This window comes from Enhydra lutris, unplaced genomic scaffold (genome assembly GCF_002288905.1).
Source record: "Enhydra lutris kenyoni isolate GAN:26980312 unplaced genomic scaffold, ASM228890v2 scaffoldscaffold113, whole genome shotgun sequence".
NCBI lineage: Eukaryota > Metazoa > Chordata > Mammalia > Carnivora > Mustelidae > Enhydra > Enhydra lutris.
Window position 1 is genome coordinate 741,582 of NW_019154197.1, and position 14,874 is coordinate 756,455.

General features: G+C 41.6%; 2 protein-coding genes across 10 annotated transcripts in view; one reads left to right on the top strand and one right to left on the bottom strand.

Moving 5' to 3' along the window:
• The window catches only part of LOC111139706 (UPF0061 protein ETA_18310-like), a 38,170-nt gene extending 27,284 nt beyond the window's left edge, over positions 1-10,886 (bottom strand). For 5 of the 6 annotated variants that reach the window (XM_022492049.1, XM_022492048.1, XM_022492051.1 and 2 more), the window contains exons 1-8: positions 10,494-10,886; positions 6,580-6,698; positions 5,829-5,957; positions 3,400-3,464; positions 3,256-3,312; positions 3,066-3,164; positions 2,809-2,876; positions 707-794 (exon numbers count right to left, since the gene is read on the bottom strand). In XM_022492049.1, coding sequence (XP_022347757.1) covers positions 707-794; positions 2,809-2,876; positions 3,066-3,164; positions 3,256-3,312; positions 3,400-3,464; positions 5,829-5,957; positions 6,580-6,698; positions 10,494-10,728 — 860 coding nt within the window. In that variant the 5' untranslated portion in view covers positions 10,729-10,886. Of the gene's footprint in view, positions 1-706; positions 795-2,808; positions 2,877-3,065; positions 3,165-3,255; positions 3,313-3,399; positions 3,465-5,828; positions 5,958-6,579; positions 6,699-10,289 lie in introns of all 6 variants that reach the window. The other variant, XM_022492053.1, reaches the window with a different exon arrangement.
• Positions 10,887-11,173: 287 nt separating this feature from the next.
• LOC111139701 (decaprenyl diphosphate synthase subunit 1) overlaps positions 11,174-14,874 on the top strand; it is a 54,810-nt gene continuing 51,109 nt past the window's right edge. For 2 of the 4 annotated variants that reach the window (XM_022492043.1, XM_022492042.1), the window contains exon 1: positions 11,174-11,302. In XM_022492043.1, the coding sequence (XP_022347751.1) occupies positions 11,174-11,302 (129 nt within the window). Of the gene's footprint in view, positions 11,303-11,876; positions 11,913-14,874 lie in introns of all 4 variants that reach the window. The other 2 variants (XM_022492044.1, XM_022492045.1) reach the window with 2 other exon arrangements.

A 14,874-nucleotide genomic window follows, 5' to 3' on the forward strand; every position in this document is an offset into this window, starting at 1 on the left:
TGAAAGAAGGAAATGTTTCTGCCTGAAGACACCTCTTGTTAAATCGGCCTGAGGAAGACGGAATTGTGTAAGTAGAGACGCTGCAGGCACTAAGACATCACAAAATGCTGGAAGCTGTACTGTGTGATGCAAGAGCAAGAATCCGTTGCTTTTGCTCTTTTGAAGCCATCCTCTGTGCTCCTTGCAGAAAAACTTCAGTGAGACACATTCTGTTCTTAAATGCTCTATGTACATTTGCCTGTTTGTTTGCCTGCTTTTGTCCTTCTGAAGGGGCTGCGTTTCAGCTGTGGGTCAACCCAGAGCAAAGCAGGCATCTCACAGGTGTCAAAACCGCAGTCTGGGGAAGAGACACGAGAGTGAAGACACACTCTGGGAACCCAGAAGTTGAAAGGAGATCTTTGATCTCTGTAGACTGTGGATTTGGAGGGGGGTTGAATCACTTCCACCCAGGGCTCCAAATGGCACGAGGCCCTCAGCTACAACTGGGCTGCATATCAGATTAAAAATTCCTTGAGCAAAAGGTCTACTGGGTCTCACACTTCTTTCAGCCTCCTAGAAAACCCACATGTAGTGAGTGTTAAAAATATTTATTAATTGAAATATTTGATTTTAACTTCTAAGAAAACCAAAAATATTTTAACTTCATAGTACATATACAAGCATTTTTTAATTATCTCCTATCATTAAAAAAAAATCATTTTCTAACCTTAGTAAATCCAGTTCACCATAATGAGCCAAAATTTCTAATGATCCAATTCTAAACCATGATTTTGCAACACGCAGCACTATTGCACCTGAAAAACACACATTTTAGCATATTTTTAGCATTTTAAACTGCAAATACAGCATAATATACTTTTCTAAAAATTTAAATTATTTTAGTAAAAAAATAATACAGGCACCCAATTTATCAGAAAAGCAACTAATGATACCCTAGAAAGGATCAAGGATTTTTCTCTATTTCTTTAAGCCTTGAATCGGTTCAAATGTCAGGAACCACAACACTTTCATAAATATGAAGGCTCTAACCTCCCTAAAGGCTGCTCAGTTAAACTGTTAGGCTCCAAACACGGGATTCCCACTGTCTCCTCTGTTGTGACATCTTCCCCATATGTCATCCTGAAATAGGGCATTAGTAAATGATTTACATGGCATAGTCCCCGCACGTGCCTTCTCTTGGTGTAACTAATTGAAAACTCACTTCAATAAATAAACGTTTGCATACGTTCTAACTTATGAAACACGGAAGAAAGACAGTGAATCTATGTATTTTTGTGTTAGTGTTTGCGGCCTTCTTTTGCTGCTTTGTGTTTTGACTATAGGCATTAGTAATACAATTAGTAAAGAGAATGCATGTTTTTTTCCCCAAAAAGAATGCTGTCCTTGCATGTGTTTGGATGTGAAGATGAGGTCTATTCCAGAAAACAAAGCCTCCTGCTCTGTTGGTGCCACCTTTCCACACAATCCCACCCCCACTGCTACCTCTGGGCCTTTGTGCTATTCTCTGCTCTCTGTGTGTGCACACTCTTCTCCCCCAACTGAAATCCTTCCTAATCTCAAAGGTAAATAACCCTTAACTCCTTCAAGCATGAATATTTTAGGGGGATTGCTTTTTATGAAAATCTTGTCAAAACATATTAGACGCTAAAGCATAAAGAATATAATACGTGCCCTTAGTGAATCACCGTGATCATCAGCAAAAACGGTTGCCTGGTCATGCAATGACGTCCATGGGACCCAACAGAGCAGGCAGGGCTCTCAGCAGCCCTCAGTGGCTCTGCTTTCTAAACTGTTGAATAAGTTTAATATTGGGTGGCTGGCTGGCTTAATCGGTAGGGCATGCAACTCTTTTTTTTTTTTTAAGATTTTATTTATTTATTTGACAGAGAGAGATCACAGGTAAGCAGAGAGGCAGGCAGAGAGAGAGGAGGAAGCAGGCTCCCCACTGAGCAGAGAACCCGATGTGGGGCTCGATCCCAGGACCCTGAGATCATGACCTGAGCCAAAGGAAGAGGCTTTAACCCACTGAGCCACCCAGGCACCTCAGGCGTGCAACTCTTGATCTCAGGGTACGAGTGCAAGTCCCATGCTGGTGTAGAGCTTACAATCAATCCATCAATCAAATACACTTATTATTGATTTTTTAGGTCTCTTCCATTCAAGGTCAAGTTTCTCTCGCTGTTTCTCTTTGCTGCCCTACAGCACAAATCTCACCCCTTCCTAATTTTTTAATTTCTGGCTTACTAAAGGCTGAGGAAAAAGTTAACTGAATCAATCAGAAGCAAGCATGAAGAGCGAGGATTCAGGCTCTGAGGAAAGGTCTGAGGGTCTCTCCTTAGAAGAAAGTGTATGAACTTTTGGGTTCCAGCTTTGTAACATTTTGCTGGCTACCCATAAACATTTTTTTCACTTCCCAGATGTCTATGTTTGAAACCAAAGGGCTAGTGATGTAAGGATGTAGGAAAGGATATCCTATGGTAATATCCTAGTGATACAATTATATCTTAAAGAACCATGGTCACTTTTTTTTTTAATTTGTTTTAAAGATTTTATTTATTTATTTGACAGACAGAGATCACAAGTAGGCAGAGAGGCAGACAAAGAGAGAAGGGGAAGCAGGCTCCCCGCTGAGCAGAGGTCTGAGCAGGACCCACGATCATGACCTGAGCCAAAGGCAGAGGCTCAACCCACTGAGCCACCCAGGCGCCCCCAAAGTTCATATTTTAAAAAGACTGCAAAGATGTCCAGGATCTGTTCTTCTTTAAGAACTTAGCCTAATTTTATGTATATTCTAAAAATTATTATTACCTCTTTCTTTCACAACGTTTCCATTGTAGAATTGATCTCTCCATACTTCATCATCACTCACAACCAGACTGAAACATAAGAGAATCCAACAATTAAAGTTACATGTTCACTCCTAGCAAGCTACCAAGAAGTACCTGAAACCATAAGAAACAATGAGAAATCATGCTACCATAGATCTATCGGCTCAATTTACTGACACATGTCTGCAGATAACATGACGCATTCCTGAAAGTCAGCTTCAAGGAAAAAGGAATTACCTTGCAGCCCTGCTAGTTGGAATTCCAAGAGAGTGCATAGCCTCGCTGCATAAAAATTCTCTCACTGAGGAACGAAGTACAGCTCTGCCATCACCACTTCTAGGTCAAATAAGAGAAAAAAAGGTTTTCAGTTGTAATGAAGACAACATCAATTTTTATTTAGATGACTGAAAAAAAATACCAACTGTACCGGGAGTATGGAGTCTTTCCTGAGCCCTTTAATTGGAGCTCCCACTTTTCACCCTGCCTTCAACAACAACAAAGAAATCTAAGTATTAGAAGATTCATGTTACTATTTAGCAGAAAAGCTATTATACCAGAAAACACGTGGTACCTGTTCATGTAAATTCCAATTAGGTGAGCTCTTCCGTCCCCAAGCTGACCTGCCCACATCCCAAACTAAAGGAGAAAAAGGAAAATTATTCATGCTTATTACCCTTTAAAGTTTTCATAGTAATTTTATAGCCAAAGTTATTTTGTCAAAATTGAGAATGGGGTATTGCATTTTTAGGATTATAAGAATCAACAACTTGAACAAAGGTGAAAAAAAATTCAATCAATAACACATAAGTGAAATTCATTTTAAAAATATAAATTTGAGACATATGATTAACTTCTTCATCTTACAGCTGAGCTCAAGTTGGTAAGGTGTAGAATATTTAGAACTAATCTACTGACCTATTTAATTTCAGAATATGAACTAGGAACAATTCATTCATAGAAAGTTTGCCTATAGAATATGTATGTGATATAAAATCAAGAACATACTTGTAACTGAAAATATGCTTTTGAACTTACATAGTTAGCTGTTTTCAACATTTTCTGTTGTGGTTGCCCAACTCCCAGTTATGCCACTTACTAGCTACAGAAATCAGGGTTACATAATCCCACTGAGACTGACCTTTCATTTCTGTAAAATGGGATAACCCTTGCCAGGTTGTTTTAAGAATGAATGCCAACGGATGCTCTGTACTATGTCCAACATAATGCAAGTGCTCGTGAGATGGTAATAATTATCATTACCAACAGTGATTTGCTAATTTAGACATCGTTCCATTTTCCACATGCATGTTACTTCCACCAGAAAGTGTCTCTGACTTTCTGGGACCAGGAGGGCTCTGTGAATTCCCCTAAGTCCTATACTTAACCCTATCAAGACCCTGATGTTATCGGAATTGATTTCTTTATCCTCTCCCCTAGAGTATTAGTTAGCATTCAGAGCTAAGGGGACAGGTCTCATGCACCTTTATAGCTCTTGGCACAAAAAAGTTCTATAAACTATGAACTATGTTAGAACTATGTTTATAGTTCTAACAGAAAGACATAAATTTGAGAAAAATCTACTCATTATTTTAATTTTTCATCTTTACCAGGAAGAGATCACCATTAATTTTTGCTATCTCTAGCTACCTCTAAAAGCGCAAATCTTGAGAGGTACTCTCAGCATACTCTGGCAATTTCTAAAGTCAACAATGCATTAGGTATATCCCACACCGTGAAAAGTAAATAGAAAGAATGGTGAATCCAGAGCCAGGAGTGTCAGGGGAAACAAGAAGGTAGTTCTCTGTTAATAAAAATCAATTACTGTTCAAAATGACAAACCTGGGGCGCCTGGGTGGCTCAGTGGGTTAAAGCCTCTTCCTTTAGCTCAGGTCATCATCCCCGGGTCTGGGATCAAGCCCCACATCAGGCTCTCTGCTCAGGAGGGAGCCTGCTTCCCCCTCTCTCTCTGCCTGCCTCTTTGCCTACTTTCGATCTCTGTCTGTCAAATAAATAAATAAAGTCTTTTTTAAAAAATTACAAACCCATCCTTATAAATAAATCTTTATAATTTCAAATCAGAGAGAAGCAAGAGATGAAATGTGAAATTGATTTTTAAAAATCTAATATACTATACTACCAAAAAAAAAAAAAAAGCCAAAAAAAAAAAAAAAAAACCCTACCAAAAAATACAGCTTAACAAAACTCTGCAGGGCTTGAGGTCTGCATTTGTACTCTAACAGTACATGTGAGTACAAAACGCTATCTAATGAATTTAACCGATATGGGGAATGGCTTTTTGAACTGTGGAATCCTTACTCCAAACCCATTACATTTTGCTGCTTTTCCTAATATATATTCCAAAGGAAACAAGCCCCCTGACAATCAGACTGTTAATCTTATCTGGTTCACAGGAAAAGTCACAGCAAGTTCAACCATTGGTCCTGTGTTCCTTCTCTCTCTTTTTTAATTTAGTCAGATGCCACAACCTGAACTTGCTTCAATATCTTAACTTCACTTCTAGAGGGTGCTTTCTTAATTTTTTCAGCATATATAACACCCCCAGTTAATCCTGATTAAATTCTAGTCGTTTCTAGCAGTTCTAAAACTTTGTTCTGCAGCTACACTGGAAAAACTATAATCTCTTTGTCATTTTAGGGCTTTTATATTGACTTGTTGTGCTACTTGACTTTGCCTACATTTCTTATCTGAAACTTCCCTGAATGAGCTCTCTAGCAATAATTCTCAGAAATTTTACATAAGCGCTACCCCAGTTTTCTCCATTCCATCAAAGGAAGTTGGGCATTAGCTTTCTTACGGCAAGAAATCACATCAGCTAGTTATAAATATCTTATGATGACACATTCTTCTAGAAACATCTTGTCGTAGTCTCCATACACTAACATTAGAGGAATTAATGCAAAATAACTTCATAAATAGGAAAGCATCTCCACCAGCTGTTTATATATTACATGAGGGAAGTCATCCTGATACTACTCATACCTGATGCCCACCATATCTGTGAGCCAGTGGAATGGATCCAAATACTATCCTTTCACCACTCACAAGCCGGATAAAATCATCTGTTTCTGAGACACGGAAGTCAAGGTCCAAAATATCTTCTAGAACCTCCTGAGGCAGGAAAAAAACAAAACAAAACAAAAACACCTTACAAACTTAAGTAATCCTTTAATAATTTTGAGAAAAGAGACTTGATGGAAGAAAGAAAATTTAGAGAATGAAACTCTTCTAAAAGTACATTAATATTTCCTCATGAGGGATATACCATATTTTATATGATTATTTGTGCTATTTCGGAAAATCAGTTCTATTAGTTTTAAAATTTTTATGTAATTCTTGTGGTCCATAGTAAAAATACTATTTTCTTAGCACGCATTCTTTAAAGGAATTAGAAAAAAGTAAATGTTCTATTTCTATGCCAAATCCAATTGTATCATGAGAAACAATTTATCATTTGTTATTAGAACCCGTTTCTAAAAATTAAACTCATTTGCCCCTTTTGTTCAAAAAAATGTATCTTTGTAAGTCAACTTTAAGATGAAATGGAGTACTAGGGTCTAACAATCAGTATCAAAAAGTGATTTCTAAGAATGACATTGTCCAAATGTCTGAATTTTAAACACAAATATAATCATTTACCAATAGACTAACAATTCAACTCAAACAGTGTGACTATCTCTTTTAGACAACAGCTATAATGAATTATTTTTCTTGTGAAAAAATAAAGCCTAACCTTTGAAACTGCTACAAGACGTACTCTTGATTTGAAAGGAGTAGGGAAGGCAACTGAAAAAATACAGTTTTTCACTTTACGAACGTAATTTTCTTTAACAGGATCAACTGGGAACACAGCTGATTAAAAAAACAAAACAAAACAACTCTTCTTAAGAAGTGTTCTCATTTGTTCCAGAGACAACATTAATATTCCTTAGGACTATAGTTCTTCGAGAAAATCAATTTATACCACTCTTCTTCCCACTTTATTATTTAAAGTCTGTTTTGTCATTTTCAACCGTATCTATCCAGTATTCATATAACACAGTAAATGGAACCATCCAAGAAGATGGGAGATGGAAAAAGTTTAAAACAAGACACATACCCTGTCTTTGAGGATTTTCACTTGTGGGAGGCCAACAGGATACACAATGTTTATAAATAAGAATGTATAAGCAAAATGGAGGTGAGCTGCATTATACTTTTAGAATTATAGTACTAGCCAATTCAATGTAATCCAACCCAAAAATATTAGGCAATTAATCACATTCTTTCTGTCCTTCAGAAAATCGTAATTACTGAAAGAAACATATAGTTACAAAAAACTCCAACACCAGACAACAGATGTTTTACTAAATGTAGAAAACATGCGCTAAAACACATGTACCTTATTTAAAAGCTGTACAAAAAGAGTTTTGAACATGCTTTAGATACTCAGAACGTATTTTCTTTTAAATACAATTTAAAAAATCTTAATCTGTTCTTCTAATCCAAACCAATTAAAACAGAAAAAAACCAAACAGAAGAGGGCAGATGTATTACTAAAATCACAAAACAAGGGGACACAAAAACTTGTTTCTGGATAGAGATTATATTGTCAAGATGCCAGTGTAACCAAATTATTTAATAAACATATGGCAACCCAACCAACATCCTAGTAGGATTTTTTTTGAAGAAACAGATCATCTTAGGGACACCTGGGTGGCTCAGTTGGTTAAGCATCTGGCTTAGGCTCAGGTCATGGCTCCCTGTTCAGTGGGGAGCCTGCTTCTCCCTCTCCCTCTGCTGCTTCTCCTGCTTATGTGTTCTCTCTCTCTAAATTCTCTAAATAAAATCTCTCTCTAAATTCTCTAAATAAAATCTTTAAAAAAAAAAAGAAAAAAGCTTATCGGGGCGCCTGGGTGGCTCAGTGGGTTAAAGTCTCTGCCTTCAGCTCAGGTCATGATCCCAGGGTCCTGGAATGGAGCCCCGCATCAGGCTCTCTGCTCAGCAGGGAGCCTGCTTCCCCCTCTCTCTGCCTGCTTCCCCCCTCTCTCTGCCTGCCTCTCTGTCTACGTGTGATCTCTGTCAAATATATCAATAAAATCTTTAAAAAAAAAAAAAAGCTGATCATCTTAAAGTGTAAATCTTGAAAAATAAAAACCAATTTTTTTAGAAATGGGAGTTTTCTTATCCTAAATTATAAAAACACAGTAACTAAAAAGTTATCCCCAAAACAGATGCAAAGGAACTCAATAAAAAGAACAGAAACAGCCCAAAGTAATGTTAAGAATTCTCTATATAATAAAAATGGTATTTTGCATCAGTACAGAAAGGCGGCATCAAGACAATTTATCCAACTGTTCAGATTAACTTCTATTTATTCCACCCAAGCCTAGGTGAACCAAATGTCAGCTACAACAGAAATAAGATTACTCTTCTATCTTTCCCAGATGAGTATACAAACAGGCAAATGTGGACCGGATTTAACCTTTACATTTTTCCCTAAATATATGGTTTGTGAAGCACATAATGGGGAACCAATGGGTAGTCAGTCAAAAAACAGCTGATTTCAGCATTCATCACAGAAAACCTGACAACACGATGAAAAGCAGAAGATCCAACAGTGTATTTTCTTCTCTTTTAGGAGAGCCACTAGGTGGAAATAGACTAAATTATAATTTATGCATTTATTATGATGCCCTAACATTTTTTTTAAGATTTTTTATTTATTTGATAGAGGTCACAAGTAGGCAGAGAGGCAGGCAGAGAGAAAGGAAGGGAAGCAGGCTCCCCGCTGAGCAGAGAACCCGATGCGGGGCTCAATCCCAGGACCCTGGGATTATGACCTGAGCCAAAGGCAGAGGCCTTAACCCATTGAGCCAGGTGCCCCATGATGCCCTAACATTTTAGTAGAGCACAGACAGTATACACTGTTCATTAATACCCACGATTTTGCACTGACTGATTCACATTCTGGCAAAGTCAATACACTTAGTCATTGGCTGTGGAACGAAAAGAGGCTAACTGCCTCAGAAGTCCCCATCCCTCACCTTTGTCACACTTCCAGCAAATAATCAGTTATAGACTATAAACCCAATCCAAGACAAAACTCCAAATGTACAGTAAGTCTTTATCTTAACAACTCAGAAAAATCAGTCATTCCAAAATTAAATTCTTTAGCATTCAGTTTTGTCTTATGAAATCCACAAAAATTGCTAATCTTTCAGTGCAGCAATGTCTGAACCTCTTCTCTCAATAAATGTTCTTACCACAGTTACCTTGATAATCATTGATCATTTATCTCATAACAGCAGGATAAGACATTTTCAGGCAATGCTATGAATCAAGACATGATATACATGTATACACAGTTTTATGTCTGTAATCTCTCCTTGGCTATAAAACCTGGTCCTACCATAGATCATGTTTTGGACGGTATCATCACTATGGAAAGAAGATGTCTTCTTAAAGTCCACTCTTAACATCAAAATAACAACTTTGAAAAATGCTTTCAATTACACACCTACTCCATGTTTGTCAGTCAATACCGGTTGTTTCGTTCATACAAGTACAGTAAAAAAGACCCAGGTTGTTCCTAGCCTGTATGTAAGAGGAGTCTGTTCTTTCGAGGTTCCTTGAACAGCTCAATGGTTTTAACTTCCTAGACACAGGCTTGGCCTCGCTGGGTCCAAAGAACTACTTTGGACTCTGCAGGTCCTATTGGTAGGTTATGGCTCATCAAAAGCTTAGCTACACTGTGGTTAGAAACCTTCACAAACGTCATCCGCTCTCCCTACTTAGCCTTGCCATGCTCCATCTCTTTAAGAGCTAGGTATTTTGTTTTAATAGGGAAAACGAGCTCTAAATGAAAATGGCCTGGCAGGTAGTGCTTTATCTGCCAACTGTGAGCTTGAGAAGACATGTAAATCCTCCTGTGTCCCTATCTGTAAAAAGGGCAAATGATAATAATCTAAGTTGTAGGATTGTTGTAAATACAAGTCTTAGTTGCTACACTTTACCATGGCATAGTCTACCTGCGGAGTTATTTCTTAATAACACAAGCCTGTATCAGGTCATAGATGTGTACTAACAAACTTTATTTGTAAAACACCTGGCTTTTTTTTTTACATAATATTCTTCAAGATTGGGAAAAAAACCCTAAGATTGGCTTATTTTAATAAACTTTATTCTATGCTTTTATTCAGTAAAAAACAACACTCTGAAGAGAAATGTAAAAATAATATCCTCAGCTGTACTACGGGTATTTTCATTTTTTAAATGCAAAAAGCAGGGTTCAAAAGAAGACAAAAATTTCAGAGAATTGTAGTTGCCTATTTGCCTGTCTATTTCCCCATAACGTTTAACTTTCTCTGCACTTTTTTCTGCACTTTCTCTCCCCGCCTCTGTGCGCACGTTGAATCACTAATTACTCCACGGATTTCTGTTTTAAGTCCGCTTTCTCATTACCATGAGAGGAGTAGATCCGGCTATAGGACCAAGGAGAGGTCTTCTAACCCACATCAGGTACCAATCCAATATGCCAGGATCCCCTAGGCTGGCAAGTACGTTCCACATTACTAAATACTAAACAATTTCACACAGCTAGGTACACCCACGAGTGGGACTCCTACCCAGATAGGAGCAAGACTGCCAATCTATGCCACGATATACCTATAAGGTTTTCAGAGGACAGAGTCCAAAAGTCGAGAGACAAGGCTAATTTAGCTTCCGTCTCACAATAGTCCAGCCGGCGGTTCGACACGTTACTGGAAAGATGCAAAAGGCAGGCACTTCCTTCGAGGCCAGGTAGCAAAGAGCAGCGGACGACGGCGTGCCAGGTCACGCCCAAGAGAAACAGCGGCGGACCCGGGAGCCCCCAGACCGGGAGCCCGATTCTCTGAGTCATCTCGCTGCGTAAACACGCGGAACAGAAAAGCTGGCGACTGCGGGGCTGGGCGCCGTGGCAGTTCTCGTTACCCGCCGGTCTCCCAAAGCTCCATGTTTACGGTGACCGCTGGAGCTCCTGGCTCCCCGCAGCAGCAGGCCAGGGTCCGGGAGACACGGCTCGCCCAGACAGAAGGTCCCGCGGGGCCACTCCCGGTTCCGGAGCCGGCAGGGGCGGGGAGGGTGGCGCTCGCAGAGCTGGGCTCAGGCGAGGGCGGGGCGCCCGAGGTCCCCCGCGGCCGTCACGGGAGCGCGCCGCCGGCGCCGGCCCGGGGAGGGGCGAGCAGGCGCGGCCGGGGAAGGGCCGAAGCTCTTCCTGTGCCAAGTTTCCGGCTCCGGGTCCCGGGAGGCGGGCCGCCCGGCCACAGGCGGAGCCAGAGCTTCGCCGCGGCTTTCAGACTCCGACCATGGCCTCATGCTGGTGGTCCTGGCGCCGCTGCTGCTCCTGGAGGCCGGCGGCCGGGAGCCCCGGCCCCGGCTCCCCGGGCCGCGCCGGGCCGCCCGGGCCACCCTCGGCTGCAGACGCCAGCGCTCAGGTGAGGCCCCGAGGCGCGGGCGACGGCAGGGCGCAGAGGTCACGGCGCCAATGACAGCGGCGCAGCCGAATGAATGGGAGCTAGCGGCACGTGCGTCGGGGCTGGGGGCCGCGGGGCTGCGCTGCTGGGGGACCCCGGGCTGGCTGGGCGCCGGGACCCGAGCCCCGCGGGGGGACGTCGAGCGGTGGTCGCCGGGGGTCCGCCAGGAGCTGGGGCGCCCCGCGCGAGACTGCAGAGTGCGGTCCTGGGGGACCCGGGCGCCTCAGGGCTTGGGGAGGGATCGGTAGGGAGCCAGGCCTCGGGGGAAGTGCCGGGGGTGGGGGGCAGGCAGGTTGTCTCCTGGGGTCGGGAGCCGGGGAAGCCTGGAGACCCCCCCTGTTGCCTTTCGGATTTCAGCCAGGGCTTCAGGAGGAGGGTGCTGGGATTTTAGAGCCAAAGGTGCTCGGAGGGCTCAGAGATCCAGGGGGTTTGGAATAGGCGGTTTGTGGAGAGTGTTGGGCTGATGCTCTGGGCAGCGGGTTTCTGTCGCACCGTAGTTGCTTCCCCGGGAGACCCTACCTGGACGGGGCAGAAGGGCATTGGAAGGAGAAACGGCCTGAGGATGTCACAAGTAGAGAAACCTTGAGCTTTGATTTAATGTGACTTCTTGAGTAGAGTCAGAAATCCCAGCACTAACCATGGCTTCTTGACTCTCTCCTCTGCTGCTCTTGGGCCCGAGCTCATTTTTCTCTGTTTCCGCCCAGTTTACGCTGTGTTGAGTGACGTGTTCTGTGGCCCCATGAGTCAGTCTTTCCTGCACTTTGTAGTGATTGACTCTCAATGTGCCATAGGGTAGGCGCATTCCGTTTAGAGTAATTGAGCAAGATCTGTAGAGACTGGAAACTTCTCCAGTCACGCGGTGATTACGATGTGTTCCCTTTGCATCCACAAAGCTCGTTTTTTAAAAAGTTTATTGAATTTGGGGCTTTGGGACGTTTCATATTCCCACGTATTGCCTAACACCGAATACATATCACAGCTTATCCAGAACGGGCACTTGGAGAGAGAATAGGGCTTTGCTGAGATCCATTTCAGTACTGTCCTAACCAGACTTTAAGTGTTTCTAGCATCACAGACGAAGGCATTATTTGGAGAGATGTTTGCACCCTCCATCTAATAGCACTGGATACTTCTTTGACACTCCTTTTTAAAAAAAAATTTTTTTAATTTAAATTCCAGTATAGGAACACCTGGGTCCCTCAGTCAATTAAGCATCTGCCTTCTGCTCAGGTGGTCCTGGGGTCCAGCCCCTCATCAGGCTTCCTGCTCAGCAGGGATAGTAGATATTAGTTAGCTTTCTGGAGTCTGCCTCAGGCACGTGTCCTTGGTTAGTTCAAGTCTCTTAGGACCTCATAGTCCTTGGGGACAAAGAGCAACAATAATAAAAGCCATATCTGCCCTCAGACACAGCTCTGCTTCCTGATATATATGTACATTCTCCCAACCTCACCGTTGGGAGCGTTAACAAGTCCTGTAATAGGACAAAAACCAGTGTGTGTCTGTTACTGCCAGATCACTTGTCAGTATGTTTTTGATTCTTATGCAGCAGCATTTTTTTTTTCCCGAGTAAATTCATGGGAGGCAAGGTTGGCTTTCAGGAGAGAGTACATGATGGGAAGGAAGGGAACAGTATTGGAACAGTAACAGTACAGCAGTACACCAATTGTCCACTGCTCCTCTGAGTGCCTCTAGCCTTATTTTAGAAAACACCACTCCCTCTTAAAGCAGAAAATAAGGGTAGATATTAAATACTGTAGCTACTGCAGTTCTGTAGCCACTGTATTAAATGTAAACAGCATGCTGGGTTCTGAGCTGAGAGCTTTACACATCTCAATTAATTGTAGCTTCCCTCCCAGAGTAGGCATTAACCAGAAAGATGTCACAAGGTAACATGGCCAGGAAATGTTGGAATGGAAACAAGATCCATCTTCCAAAGACCATGCTTTGAACAACTGTTACACTACCTAGTGGTTAAGAACACTCTGTATTAACTGCTTAATTTTGTTTTAATTTAAATTCTGTTTAGTTCACATATACTGTATTATTAGTTTCAGGGGTAGAATTTAGTGATTCATCAGTTGCATAGAACACCCAGTGCTCATCACATCAAGTGCCTTCTTAATGCCCATCACCCAGTTACCCCGTCCCTCCAGCAATCCTCAGTTTGGTTTCCTGTAGTTGAGAGTCTCTTAGGTTTGCCTCTCTGTTTTTATCTTCTTTTATTTTTCTTTCCCTTTCCTTATGTTCATCTGTTTTGGTTCTTAAATTCCACATATGAGTGAAATCATACAGTATTTGTCTTTCTCGGACTGACTTATTTCACTTAATACATTCTAATTCATCCACATTGACGCAAATGGCAAGATTTCATTTTTGATGGCTGAGTAATATTCGTGTGTGTGTGTATTCTATTTAAGTGTCCACCTATCAGTGACATCTGGGTGCATCTTATTTATTTGTTTGTTTGTTTGTTTGTTTATTTTATTAACATATAATGTATTATTTGCTTCAGGGGTACAGGTCTGTGAATCATCAGCCTTACACAATTCACAGCACTCACCATATTACATACCCTCCCCAATGTCCATAACCCCACTGCCCTATCCCACCCCCCATGACTCCCAGCAGCCCTCAGTTTATTTGCTGAGATTAAGAGTCTCTTATGATTTGTCTCCCTCCCTGGTCCCATCTCATTTTATTTTTTCCCTCCCTTTCCTCCACAAACCTCCCACCCCCCTCTCAAATTCTTCATATCAGAAAAGTCATATGATAATTGTCTTTCTCTGACTGACTTATTTCCCTTAGGATAATACCCTCTAGTTCCATCCACGTCATTGCAGATGGCAAGATTCAGATTTTTTTTTTAATGGCTGCATAGTAGTCCATTGTACATATATACCACATCTTCTTTATCCATTCATCTGTTGAGGGACATCTGGGCTCTTTCCATTGTTTGGCTATTGTGGACATTGCTGCTATAAACATTCGGGTGCACCGGCCCCTTCGGATCCCTACATTTGTATCTTTAGGGTAAATTCCCAGTAGTGTGATTGCTGGGTCATAGGGCAGCTCTATTTTCAATTTTTTCAGGAACTTCCATACTGTTTTCCAGAGTGGCTGCACCAGCTTGCATTCCCACCAACAGGGAGGAGGGTTCCCCTTTCTCTGCATCCTCACCAACACCTGTCGTTTCATGACTTGTTAATTTTAGCCATTCTGACTGGTGTGAGGTGGTATCTCACTGTGGTTTTGATTTGTATTTCCCTGGACATCTGGGGACATCTTTACCCATTCATCTGTCAGTGGACATCTGGGCTCTTTCCATATTTGGCAACTGTGGACATTGCTGCTATAAACATTGGAGTGCATGTGCCCCTTCAAATCACTATATATTTTTTTTAAATATTTTATTTATTTATTTGTCAGAGAGAGAGAGAGGGAGAGAGAGCAAGCACAGGCAGACAGAATGGCAGGCAGAGGCAGAGGAAGAAGCAGGCTCCCTGATGAGCAAGGAGCCCGATGTGGGACTTAAT